A 12,963-nucleotide genomic window follows, 5' to 3' on the forward strand; every position below is an offset into this window, starting at 1 on the left:
GTCAGACCATCTGGGTGACCTGGGTTCTCAGGTCCCTCCCTTACTTTTGGTCTATTGGACCCGAGGCAGGTGGGAGCTATGGAGGACACAGGGTAGAGGGTGGTAGCTCCTTCTGGCTAGGAATCTGCAGGCTTAGCTGGGCCCCTTGCAGTCTGGGTGAGCTGGAGAGTGTCAGAACCAAGAACCAAGCTAGGGGAGGCTTCCCACTGGCCTGCCTGCTACTTGATTACACTCACGAGGGCAGAGTTCTGGTCTCTGAGAGGCAACTCCTCCTGCGTCCACAAGACAGTGCTACAGAGTCGCTCCCCCCCCCGGGGGGCCCAGGTCCTGAGTGGGGTGGGGTGGCCAAGCCCTGGGGACCACAGCACTGCCGGTCACCAGTGCTCAAATGTCAGCTCTGCCCTTCCTGCTGCCCTCTGAGGTGAGGACGGCTCACCTGGAGAAGGAGGCTCACAGCCCAGCCGGAGCCCCAGTCCCTGGGCACAGAACCCCCGGGGACATCATGAAGCCCTCTTCCTGGGGTCCTGTCCCCCCACCTTCCCTTCCCAGTCCCCGAGGAAGCCCCTCAGACCTGCCCTGCCCCGTGCTGGTGAAGATATCTGGAGTCTCAGAGGGGCAGAGAAAGCCCTGGTCACTCTGTTCCTTGCTAATGACGCCTCTCATGCTGTCACACAGAGCAGAGCACTGCATGCCGAGCTCAGTGCCAAACTTGTGGCCTCGTGAGATCATCTCGTCCTCCTTTGCCCACAGGGTGAAAAGGAATGTGGGTTCAGCACCTTACCCAAACTCTCCAGGGCAACCTAGCCAGGGATCCCGGAGGCCAGGGCAGGATAGCTGAGGCCAAAGCCCGGGGTCTCTTTTCACCCCATTCCTACCTCCACGGGGCCTAAAGAATGCGCTGTTGGATCGGACCTGGACCGCCCAACTCTGTCCTAGCCCGGGCAGGGGGCCCACGCACCCCTGGAACCTCCACCACTCAGCCCCGAGGATACACCCCTCCCACTCCTCCAGCAACCCGCAAAGGGATCAGAAGACCCTTCCCCCCAGAGGGAGGCGCCATAGTTCGTTGTCTCTTTTGTACAAGTGAGGGAACCCAGGCTCGGGCCCCAAGGCACAGACAGAGCTAATACAGAGCAGAGTTGGAACCAGGCAGGCCACTCCCGAAGCTCCCCAGGGGCCCTCAGCCTGAGCCTGGGTGGAGCACAGCCGCCTCCCGCGAATTCGTACAGACGGCTGCGGTGTGGGTGCTGTTCCTCCTGTCACACGCCTGCCAATCCAGGCTTCCAGGGGCAATCAGTTCACCCTACGGCGAGTTAGACTCGGTTCTGGATGCCAGCTCAGGGACACCTGCCAGCCACGGAGCACGAGTTCTTATTCTAACCTTGAGTTCACGGGTCGCCCTGAGGGGACACATTTGTGTGCAAAATGTGTGTGCTTACGGGAGACGGGGAGAAAGAAGACCGTCGAGAGCTTCCCCTGCAGTCTCAAGGGGATCCCTGGTCACAAACCCGGGAGCAGCCCTTCCCCTAGATCCGTGCCTGGCCCTGGAGGCACTCGGTGCCAGGTGCAGGCATGGGTGGGTGTCTCTGTGTGCTCGGCCAGACCAGCTGTGACCTGCGTGCCCATCTCTGTGTCCTCCGCGGTGGTGAAACTGTCCTGGGATGCAGCCCAGCCAGCCGCCCCTGGGCCCTCTCACCCGGTCCCCGAGGGCACAGCCAGGTGCTGTGAGGTCCCCAGCGACGCTGCCGCCCCTCCCGCCCCCACAATGACGGGCAGAGACGGTTGTGCAACGCAGATAAAGAAGCTTTATTAACTGCCAGGAGGGGGCAAGGGTAAGGCAGAGCCTGGAGCGTTGGGGAGGCCAGATGGGGGGTCTGGCAGTGAGAGCGGGGTCCACACCGGGGCCCTCCTGGGCCCGCGCAGCGCCGAGCAGCCCTAGTTCTTGGTGCGCAGGACCTGCTCGTGCGAGGATACCACCTTCCCGTCGTGCACGTCCACCACCTTGGTGCGGATCTGGCGGCTGGAGGAGGTCACTGGGCGGGAGGAGAAAGGGCGTCACCAGAGCTGGCAGGGATGGGGGACCAGGCACGGAGAGGCCAAGGAGCCACAGCTCCGATGAACTGCCCACCGCCCTCTGCCCCGCCGCCACTCCTTGCATTGCTGTTACTCAAGCACTAGACCACCACACATCCGGCGACAGCTCCCTACAGCCAGGGAGAGTCTGGGTCTTCAAACCGGAACTTCCTAAGGACCCAAACCCCACCCGTTCCGCCCAATGGCCTAAGAGCTGGTGGGCGCTGTCCGCGGTGCTGACCGCCATAGCCCTGGGGTCCACACGGGCGGGAGAAGCACAGGTGGGCATCTCCGCCCCGAGGAGGGTTAGGACAGGGCTTCTGCCGCCCGGGGAGATTCTGAAGGGCTCCGGGCAAGCACAGTGTGGCTCCATCCCTGGAGGAGTTCCCAACCCAAGCTCTGGACCTGCTGCGCTGGGGGCCCAGGATGCCTGGGCAGCATCTTACCATCTCTGGATGACTGGGAGCCAGAGGAGAACTGGGCCGAAGACAGGCTGAGGGAACAGAAAACAGCAGAACCATTAGATGGCCAGAGGCGTGGGCAGGGAGGACAGGGCCCCTGCGCAGGGCTGGGCGGGCACTCACTGGGCGTCCTCGCCCTCCAGCAGGCGGCGGTAGGTGGCGATCTCCTGCTCCAGCCGTGTCTTCACGTCCAGCAGGATCTTGTACTCCTGGCTCTGCTGCTCCATCTCGCAGCGCAGCTGGGCCAGCTGGGCCTCCACGCTGCCGATCATCTCCTGGATCTGCGACAGCTGCAGGCAGTAGCGGCCCTTGGTCTCCTCCAGGCTGTTCTCCAGGGACGCTTTCTGTGCGCAGAGACAGAGGACCTGGGGTCACAGGGGTGGCCGCGCCCTCTCTGTCCACCCAGGCCTTCCCCGGGCACAGCCTGTGTCCCCACCATGCTGAGCTGGGACTGCAGCTCGATCTCCAGGTTCTGCACAGAGCGGCGCAGCTCGGAGATCTCGCTCTTGCCGCTCTGCAGGGCCTCGGTGTTGGTGGCCACCTCGCGGTTCAGCTCCTCCGTCTGCACAAAGAACAGCATTCACACCAGACAGACCCAAGGGCAGGGCAGCTGGGCCCTTCCTCTGCCGGGGTCCCCACCTTGCTGAAGAACCACTCCTCGGCCTCCCTGCGGTTCTTCTCCGCCATCTTCTCGTACTGGTCGCGCATCTCGTTCAGGATGCGGCTCAGGTCCACACCGGGGGCCGCGTCCATCTCCACACGATCGCGCATCTCGTTCAGGATGCGGCTCAGGTCCACACCGGGGGCCGCGTCCATCTCCACGTTGACGTCCCCGCCAGTCTGGCCGCGCAGGGCGAGCATCTCCTACTCAGCCCAGGAGAAAAGGTCCGCAGTGAGAGCCGGGTCCGACCGCCGCCCGCCCCGAACCCGTTCCACCCCGAACCCGTTCCACCCCACTCTCCCAGCCGTGCTGTTGACTGCCTGTCCCTGCACTGCCCACCTCCTCGTGGTTCTTCTTCAGGTAGGCCAGCTCCTCCTTCAGGCTCTCGATCTGCATCTCCAGGTCGGCCCTGGCCAGGGTCAGCTCGTCCAGCACCCTGCGCAGCCCGTTGATGTCGGCCTCCACGCTCATGCGCAGGTTCAGCTCCGTCTCGTACCTGGGGCCCAGGAGGGAAAGAATGAGAGGCCCTTCCTGTCCACACAGGAAGTTTTGTTCTCCTCCCTGCACACCTTCCTCCTGGAGCTGGCACCCAGGGCCTGTGTCTGGACACAGTGCCCATTGATCTCAGACGAGAGCAATCCTGGGGCCCCAGAAACAAGGCGATCATCGCGCTGCGGGACTGGGGAGGGAGGCGACTCTAGCTGCTGCCAGCCAATAAGGCTCCGGGCCTCCAGATACCTCACCTGGCGGGGGGCTCTCCCTAAAGCTCTTCCCAAACCTGGCTGTGGGTCAGAATCACCCAGGTATCCTAGTAAAAATAACTGATCCAGAACTCCAAGGTGGAGCCCAGGAGTCTTACATTTTACAAGCACCCCAAGGGGTTCTCTCGGCACCAGGGACTTCTGTTTGGGCAAGGGTCCAAAAGCGCCCCACTGAAACTCACTTGGTGCGGAAGTCATCTGCGGCCAGGCGGGCGTTGTCGATCTGCAGCAAGACATTGGCGTTGTCCACGGTGGCCGTGAGGATCTGCAGAGTGGAAAGAGACCTCAGTCGCCGGGCAGCACTGCAGCCCACGTGGCCTGGGGGGCCCTGCTCTTGCCTGAATCCCCTGACCGGGAACTTCAATGACGAGGGGCAGAGGAGGCACAGAGTCCGGGCCCCAGGTCCCCGGACTCAATGTTGTGGTCCCAGCCCCTGGCTGCTGCAGAACCGCAGCCTTCTCGGGGCTCCGCCCTCACATCCTCCCTTCCCCACCCGAGGCGGCCGCACGCTTCTTGGCAAGGCCACAGTGCACGTGGCCTCGGGTGGGATTTTTCCAAAGGACAAGACCCAGCTGGCGCCAGGGATTCCAAAAAGCAAGCAGAGGGGGCCCTGCACCCCATCTTCCGGTTTCCCTAATCCCCGCACAGCAGCGGCACCGAGGCTCGGCCAGGGCTCCTGGGGTGAAGGGCGCGGGCAGAGGGCACAAGCTCACCAGGGCACGGGCGTGGCTGTGACTGATTGTGGCTGTGGGTTTCCTACGACGCCTGGCTGCCCATGCCAAGGCTCCTGGGCGGCGGCAGCCACAGCCCAGACTAATGAGCTAACGAGCGGTTTGGGTGTCTCGCCGGCCCGTTACAGCCTGCTCCTCCCCCGCACTGGAGCAGGTAGCTGCCTCCTGCACCCCCAACTCAACTGCTGCCTCACACATGTGGGGGCAGGGACAGCTAGTGTCTGCGGAATCTGGAGGTGGGGCGTACAGGACATGGTCGGGGTGGGCAGGGGACACCATCTTCTCCCCAGCAGCTGCTCTGGGACCCCAGGAGAAGGAGTCAGGGCTCAGAGCTCGTCCCGCCTGGAAATCTAGATGTGCCAGGGGCCTGGGTACCTGCCGCTCCCAGAGGGGGGTGACCGAGCGCCACCTGCGCTGCCCACCTTGCTCTTCAGGTCCTCGATGGTCTTGAAGTAGGGGCTGTAGTCTTTGGTCTCAGCCGGCCGCTGCCTCTGGTACCAGTCGCGGATCTTCACCTCCAGGTCGGCGTTGGCCTCCTCCAGGGCGCGCACCTTGTCCAGGTAGGAGGCCAGGCGGTCGTTGAGGTTCTGCATGGTCACCTTCTCACTGCCCACCAGGAGCGCATCGCCACCGCCAAGGCCACTGTCAAAGCCAGTGAAGCCGCTACCATAGATGCCACCCAAGACATTGCGAAAGCCACCGCCAAGGCCACCGCCATATCCTCCGCCGAAGCCGCTGCTGCTGCTGAAGCCACCGCAGGCTCCCCCGGAGGAGAAGCGGGAGGAGGAGAGCGACAGCCTGCCGTAGGTGCTGGGGGCCAGCACGGTGGAGAGAGAGCTGGAGCCACCGCCCAGGCCGCAGGAGCCCTTCATGGAACTGGAGGAGGCGAACTGGCGGCTGCAGGTGGTCATGGTGCCCGGCAGGGAGGTGAGGCTGCGACAGCGGTCGAGTGGCAGAATGAGCGAGAGAGGAGGTGCCGGAGAGGGAAGGATGTGGGGCTTTATGGGCTGGGGAGGGGGCGGGCCTGGCGTTTTCCATTCCCCTGGGCTTTCATCACCCTCTGGCCAGCGCCAGCTCCCGGGCAGCGCCTGCCCCTCCCCCGTCCCACCGCGTCTGTCATATTTCACTGGAAACTCATTGTTTGGGCTGTTTGGGGCTTTCTTTTCCCGCCAGGTGTGATTCACTGGGAGGGCAGGCCTATAGGTTACACCTTCCTTCTCCTCGGCCCCGGGACCCCCACATGGGGCCCAGCCGGTCACAGAGCAAGGTCTTCCCGGGACCCTGGTGACCTGAAGGTGTCCCCGCAGCCAGTGATCCCTGCAGGTGACTGATGCCACCCTCAACCCCAGGAAGGGCCAGCGGGGACCAGTCTACCACACCGGTGTCCCCAACTCCTCACTGAGGCGGACCCGGTCAGCCCTGTGCTGACCCTGACACCTGCCAGGCCTCGGGACAAGGACAGGGCGTGGGCTGCCCGGGGTGCCCAGGGGCATAGCCAGGGATCTCAGGAAAGAGCAGCATGCTGGGTGAGCCCCTCCTGCCTCTCCGTGGACACCCAGGTGTCCCCTTGCTCATCAGCAGAGTGGGGTGAAGACTGCCCCTCATGCTCGCGGTGGCCCATGCCGAGCGTTTGTAACCAACTGTGGCAGAGTCTGCCTAGCAGGGCTGCAGCTCACAGAGCCCTAGAGGGGCTGAGACAACAGCCGAACAGGAGAACTTTCATTGTTTTTTGGGATTTTTGTTTATTTGTTCGTTTGCTTGCTTGTTTGTTTTTTTCAGTACCAGGGATCGGAACCCAGGACTTTGCTCTTGTAAGGCAGGCGTGGTGCCACTGGGCTAATCCCCAACTGTTGTTTGTTTTCTGAGACAGGGTCTTGCTGTGTCATTCAGGTTGCCCTTGAACTTGCTACGTAGCCCAGTCTGGCCCCAAACTCTCAGCGATCCTCCTGCCTCAGCCTCCCAAGTGCTGGCATCACAAGTGTGTGCCACCCTGCCCGGCTGAGAGGACTTTCAATCCCAGCCCTGATTTCCTCTCAGACCCTCCCCGCTGCAGCCCTGCTGGGGGCGGGACTGGCTCAGGCACCCACACTTGTGGGTTTGACCCAAGTGGTCGCCAGGTGTGGGCAGGGTGACAGGGTATCGGTGCATCCAGCTGACCCTGCCTTAGAAGTTCGCAGCCCAGGACCTCAGCTCCCCACCTCCCAAAGCGGCGCCTTTTGCCCCGCCCCCTAGCCCGGGACCCGCAGGCAGCAGCCCAGGAATGTGGTCGTGTCTGGGGCTGCCTAGCCGGCCCACCTCCCCCGACAGGCCCGGACAGCCCAGGAGGCTCAGCCGCTCCCCACCCCGAGTGCCACGCCAACAGAGCGGGGCGACCCCACCCAGGAGGCGTAGAGCTCAGGAGCCAGCGCTGAGACAGTCCTGAGGCCTGGGGCGCCCCAAATCTGCAGCTCCCAGGACTCCTGAGGAAGTGAGTAACCACCCTGCCCCACCCGCTTCCACCTGCCCACTGAGAGACGCCCTAATCCTCCAGGCCAGCGCCCCACCCCGCCAGCCCGCAATTTTCCAGGCAGAGGCAGCAGGGGCTGCTGCTGAGGGGCAGGTGGGGTCCTCACTGTGGAAAAAATGAGCATCCAGAGACACAAGGGGAGCAGGAATGGGGTACAGAGCCCCACCCCAGCTTCCAGGGGACCCCCCTCCTGCCTCCCCTCTGCAGGGAACAAGAGCAGAATCCAGGAGCCCAGGGCTGCGAGTGACCCCCAGAGGGTCAGGCCTCCCCTCCCCTCCCTCCTCCTCCTCCAGCGGGAGCCGGGAGGTCCAGCAGGCAGTAACATGCAGACGGACCCACACTCACTAAGAGGGGCCTTTGCTGGCCTGGGCCCCTGGACCTGGACCCCCACAGGGGACTCTGAGCTCTGCAGACACCACACCGAGTGCCTAGTACCCCACCTTCCCGGGTATACTCAGCACGTTGAGAAGCAGCGCACTAGGGCAGAGGGGTTGCCTGGCTGGGATGGGCATCGGGGCCGGCTCTGCCCCACCCTGGGCTCCCCGGTGGCTCTGCCCCGGGCGGTGCCTCCTGCGGTTAGTGAGTCTCCTGCTCTGCCCCGGGTGGGCAGCCCCATGCCAACCAAACAGGGGGAGCAGGCGGGGCCCGGCCCCCGAACAGCCCTCACTGTGCCTGGAGGTGGCATCTAGGATAGGAGCAGCCCCACGGCCTGAAGAGGAGAGGGGGCGCCCAGGGCTCAGCACCAATGAGTCAGAACCGGCCTCCCTCAGAAAGGCACAGTCCTGGCTCCTGGGGTACAGCACCCAAAGGCCACAAACTCGGTGTCTTCCAGGGCCTGGAGACGGCACCCACCGTCGGGATGTGGGTGGGCCCCCCTGCCTCTCTCTACCAGCACCCGGTGGGGTCTGTGGCAGAACCCCAAGCTCTCCTGCGGTTCCCTGGGTCCCACTTCTGGGTCCTGTCTGTCCCTCCCAAGGCTCTGTAGCGTCCACCCGACCCAGCTCAGCCTCACCAGTCCAGCACGAGTTGGGCTATGTTCTGAGGTTCCAAGTAGACCGGGGCGGGAGGAGGCCCCCGGCGCCCCCAAGCGCAGACCCGTGCCATCCTTACAGCAGCGGTGAGGTGTGGACGCCACCCGTCTGGAAGCAGCCTCAGACTCAGCACATCGGGGTGCTGGCTTGGGCCCAGTTCCCCAGCCTGGGTCTACCCTTCCCACCGTCCACTGCTCTGGCTGCCTTACCCATGGACAGCTGTTCTGGGAAAGACAGCACTTCCACTTGTTTTGTTTTTGGTACCAGGGATCGAACTCAGGTCTTTGCGCTTGCGAGGCAGGCGGCAGAACCTTTGAGCCAAATCCCCGGCTTCCACTTTTAATTTTTTGCCTTTTGTTGTTGTTTTTTTGAGACAGGGTTTCACTATGTAGCCAGGGCTGGCCTCGAATTTGCCAGGATCCTCCTGCCTCAGCTCCCAACTGCTAGGATCACAGGTGTGCGCCACCAGGCCAGATGAGCTCTGTACAATTTTCAATCTGGTCTTTTTTTTTTTCAGACACCGATTCTCCACTTGTGTCCTTTCTGTGGCAGGGAACAATTCCGGTCCCATGCCGCACCCATCTTCCCCAGTCTGTGATGGCTCCTAGGTCTTCTCTGTCCTTGGTGACCTTGATCCTGGTGAAGAGCCCTGACCAGTGACCTTGCACGATGTCCCCATTGGAATTTTCCCGTGGTCACGCTGAGGTCACCGTGCATTTTATCGAGGAACCCATGGAAACGACCCTGGGGTTTCCCACGCAACCCGCCGTGCTGCACAGAGACCCTACGTGTGCTCTTGCCAGTGGCGTCACCCCGTCATTTCCTTAGGTGGCGGCTGCTGTAGCTGTGCTCCGTCTTTCTCCACAAGGCCCCTTGGGGAAGATGCTCACAGCCCAGGCACGAACCCTTCGGTTTCTCCCACTGCTTCACGGATCTGCAGCAGAGGACGCGCTCCTGTCCCTGCTGGCTCGGGGGGTCTGCTCTGGGTCCTTGGGGGGCTGCGGCTCTGGGAGACACTTGGGGTGTCTGGACCTAGAGAGAGGACACACCCGCCCCTTCCTCCAGCGCAGGCCAGGCTACCCATCCTCGGCCCCTGCTGGACATCCCGCGCCCACTGCGCATGGCTCCTTCAGTCTAGAGCTCTGGAGTCTGGGGTTCCCTGCCAGCCCCAGGGCAGGAAGGAACAGTCGGGGTCTCCAGGCCCCTGGGGCCCAGCAAGGCTCAGAGTCACGCGATGGTGACTCCCAGGCCCCCCGGCCTCCACCTGGCCTCCTCCTCTCCTGCAGAGTTGTCCCGCCCCCTCGGCCTTGCCCGCCTCTGCCCACAGCAGGCGGGATTGCAGCATCTGCCCAGGGCCCTGGGTGCCTTTCTCCCCAGAGAGCTGTGACACCTCCCCCTGTTTTCCCAGGCCGGGCCGGGTGACCTTGTGACCTGGCAGCTGAGCTGAGCACTCGTGCAGCAGGCTGCTGCACGTCGGCCAGGCGGCTGCACAGCCACAGGCTGAGGGCTGAGGAGCTGCCACGGTCACTGTCACCACAGCCAGGAAACTGCTCTGCTGGGCTCGGAGCTCCACTTTGCAATGTCAGGGCACCTCCTGCTAGAAAGTCCCCAAAGTGGGAGCCCAAAGGGCCCAGCAACCTGTTCAGCCTGCCGGCAGGCAACACAAGTCTGGAGGAGGGAAGGGACGTGTCAGCGTCACACACCTGCTCTGAAAGCGCCAAGTAGGTAGCAGTGTCACCCAGGGTGCTGAGCCAGGCAGGGTGAGAAGACTGAGGGCTCTGCGTCTGCACCTGGGAATCACATCAGGCTGTGAGGAGCACGAAGGGCAGGAGGCCGAGGTCCGGCAATAGACTGGCTCACAAGCCTAGCAGCTCCCCAGACAGGAACAGAACAGCTCAAGTTCTGCGGCCCGTCCGGCAATAGACTGGCTCACAAGCCTAGCAGCTCCCCAGACAGGAACAGAACAGCTCAAGTTCTGCGGCCCGTGACCCACGATGCCCCACCGAAGCGAGGTCCAGACAGGCCAGGAGGCCCCTCGCCGCCCCCGCCTCCCCAGCATCCTTCAGCCACAGCCTGGATGCCCGCGAATGTCCTCTCCTTCCTCAAGTCCCTCACGTTCTTCGGGAGCAAGCGTCTGCTCAGCGTGTAGCTTGGAGACAGGGTTCCTGTTGACTGTGGGGCGTGAAGCAGATGCTCAGGGAAAGACAGAAAACAGAGGGAGAAAAGGACGGAAGTCACGGTGCAGGAGGAAGAAGGAATACGGAAGAGTGGATGGAGGGAGGGATGGACAGATTGGACGGGTGGATGGACGGGTGGGTGGATGGACGGACAGGCCGATGGACAGGTGGTCAGGTGGATGGATGGATGGACAGACAGGCGGATGGACGGGTGGACAGGCAGATGGATGGGTGGACGGACAGGCGGATGGACGGGTGGTCAGGTGGATGGATGGATGGACAGACAGGTGGATGGACGGGTGGACAGGTGGATGGACAGTTGGACAGACAGGCGGATGGACAGGTGGACAGGTGGATGGATGGGTGGGTGGACAGGTGGATGGATGGGTGGACAGACAGGCGGATGGATGGGTGGACAGGCAGATGGATGGACGGGTGGACAGGCGGATGGATGGATGGATGGACAGACAGGCGGATGGATGGATGGACGGGTGGACAGGCAGATGGATGAGTGGATGGACAGGCGGATGGATGGATGGACAGGCGGAAGGATGGGTGGATGGACAGGCAGATGGACGGGTGGACAGGCAGATGGATGGATGGGTGGACAGGCGGATGGATGGATGAGTGGATGGATCTGTGAAAGGATGGGAGGAAGAAGCATGAAGTGGCAGAGACAGCAATCGGCCGGACAGTAACGAGTGGACAGATGGACAGGGAAGATTGGGGGGAGGTGGCTGGTGGGCACAGAGAAACGGCAGTCAGCCCGGCCGGGCTCCGAGTGGACGTCTCCGGAGGAGCCCTGACCATCCGGACCCTGCAGGTGAGCTACGCCAGCTAACTGATGAGGTTAGGGGCAGAGGCCAGGACGACGTCGGGGAGGGTGGCAGCCTCCATCCTGAGGAGCTGCGGGTGCTGCAGGGCGCGAAGCCAGGCGATGCTGTCAGTGAGTTTGCAACGCCACCCTGGTGTCCCGCGTCCGTATGAGGCCCTGAAGGGTGGGGACCCAGCACAGAGCCCCCCACTGCCCAGGGCCCGATCTCCAGGGGCAGCCGGCCCCTCACCTCTGTGAGCTGAGCCCCGACAGCAGGGGCAGGGGACTACTAGGCCCTCGCCCCGGGCCTGTCCAGTCTGACGGAGCAGGGCAGCCAAGCCCAGCACGTTCTCTGTCCCCCGCTGAGGGCAGGGGGAGGAGCGGCGGCGGCGGTGGCAGCGGCCCAGGAAGGCTTCCTGGAAAGGCACAGTGTGAGAACAGGAAGCACCCACAGGGTGGAGTGGGGGTGGGCGTGGCTGTGGGAACCGGGCGGGAAGGGGAGTCCCGGGACCCAGCTTCCTCCTGCTGGAGGATGGCCGAGCTCCCCACCCCAGCCCTCCAGCCCCAGGAAGGAGCCACGGGGGTCCGAGGCGGTGATCTCCTTGACAACCAGCTTTGCTGACCGCCGCCCCCCTCTCCAGAACTCTGAGGCCAGAAACACTTCCTGGGCTTGAGCTCCTGTCTTGGCGCCTGTTTCTAGGAACCCAAATGAAGGCACCTGAGTTACAGAGTTTTCATGAATTAGGTGAGCTCCAGAAGAGGTTTAACAGCAGCCATCCAGGAGGGAAGGGGAACATGCTTTTTGTTGGTTTGTTTGTTTGTTTGTTGGTGCCAGGGATAGAACTCAGAACTTTGCGCTTGCAAGGCAGGCAGTGGAACCACTGGGCTAAATCCCTGGCCCGAGAATATGTTTTCTAAGTTGTATGGATATAAGAGATGTACAGCAATCATAGGACATACAGTACTTATCAAGCCAGGTGTGATGGTGCACGCCTGTAATTCCAGCACCTGACAGGCTGAGGCAGAAGGGCCACACTGGGTTCAAGACCGGTCTGGACTACATAGAGTAATCCTGTCTCAGAACATAAAGATTAATTTGCATTATTATAGTTTTTTCACCATGTTCTTGAATCTAGACAAACAATAAAACAAAGCCCAAAGTGCAGTGTCCGACTTCGATGGTGTAACGCTCCCCACCCTCACTTGCGAGCAGCCCCGCCGAAGTGATTTGACGTGGGAATGAGAAGAGAGACAGCAGCATCGGTCACACAGCACGCACAGCCAGGGGTGAAGCAGTCATCCGTGCTGGGCGTGATTGTGCACACCTATAATACCAGAGCTCTGGGAGGCTGAGGCAGGAGGATCACAATTTCAAGCCCAACCTGGGCAATGCAGTGAGACCCTGTATCAAAATAAAAAATTTAAAAAGAGCTAAGGGGAGCTGGGCGTGGTGGCGCATGCCTGTAACCCCAGCCCTCGGGAGGCAGAGGCAGGAGGATCGCTGTGAGTTCGAGACCAGCCTGGGCTACATAGTGAGTTCCAGGTCAGCCTCAGCTACAAAGTGAGACCCTGTCTCAAACAAACAAAAACCAAACAAACAAAAAAAGAGCCAAGGGTGTAGATGACTGCAAAGGCTTTGAGAGGGTTCGGGATACAGCTCAGTGGCACTGTGCCTGCCTACCAAGCTCAAGAGCCTGAGTTCCATTCCTGGTTCTGCCAAAAAAAAAAAAAAAAAAAAAAAAAAAAAC

The 12,963-nt window shown here is 62.2% G+C and overlaps 1 protein-coding gene and 1 long non-coding RNA gene across 2 annotated transcripts; both read right to left on the bottom strand.

Moving 5' to 3' along the window:
- Positions 1-1,828: 1,828 nt before the first annotated feature.
- LOC104870088 (keratin, type I cytoskeletal 14) lies at positions 1,829-8,317 on the bottom strand. The gene is made up of 10 exons (XM_033763046.1): positions 8,206-8,317; positions 5,110-5,620; positions 4,139-4,221; positions 3,535-3,691; positions 3,294-3,398; positions 3,174-3,230; positions 2,971-3,096; positions 2,658-2,878; positions 2,520-2,566; positions 1,829-2,033 (listed from the first exon to the last, which is right to left on the bottom strand). The coding sequence occupies exons 1-10, from the start codon at positions 8,295-8,297 to the stop codon at positions 1,936-1,938; spliced, it is 1,497 nt and encodes a 498-aa protein (XP_033618937.1). The 5' UTR covers positions 8,298-8,317; the 3' UTR covers positions 1,829-1,935.
- Positions 8,318-8,671: 354 nt separating this feature from the next.
- On the bottom strand, positions 8,672-11,981 carry LOC117285892. The gene is made up of 3 exons (XR_004517025.1): positions 11,466-11,981; positions 9,928-10,014; positions 8,672-9,256 (listed from the first exon to the last, which is right to left on the bottom strand). It is a non-coding gene; the product is annotated as an uncharacterized LOC117285892 (long non-coding RNA).
- Between the last annotated feature and the right edge of the window lie 982 nt (positions 11,982-12,963).

This window comes from Fukomys damarensis, unplaced genomic scaffold (genome assembly GCF_012274545.1).
Source record: "Fukomys damarensis isolate Sample0158 unplaced genomic scaffold, DMR_v1.0_HiC HiC_scaffold_13, whole genome shotgun sequence".
NCBI classification, from domain to species: domain Eukaryota; kingdom Metazoa; phylum Chordata; class Mammalia; order Rodentia; family Bathyergidae; genus Fukomys; species Fukomys damarensis.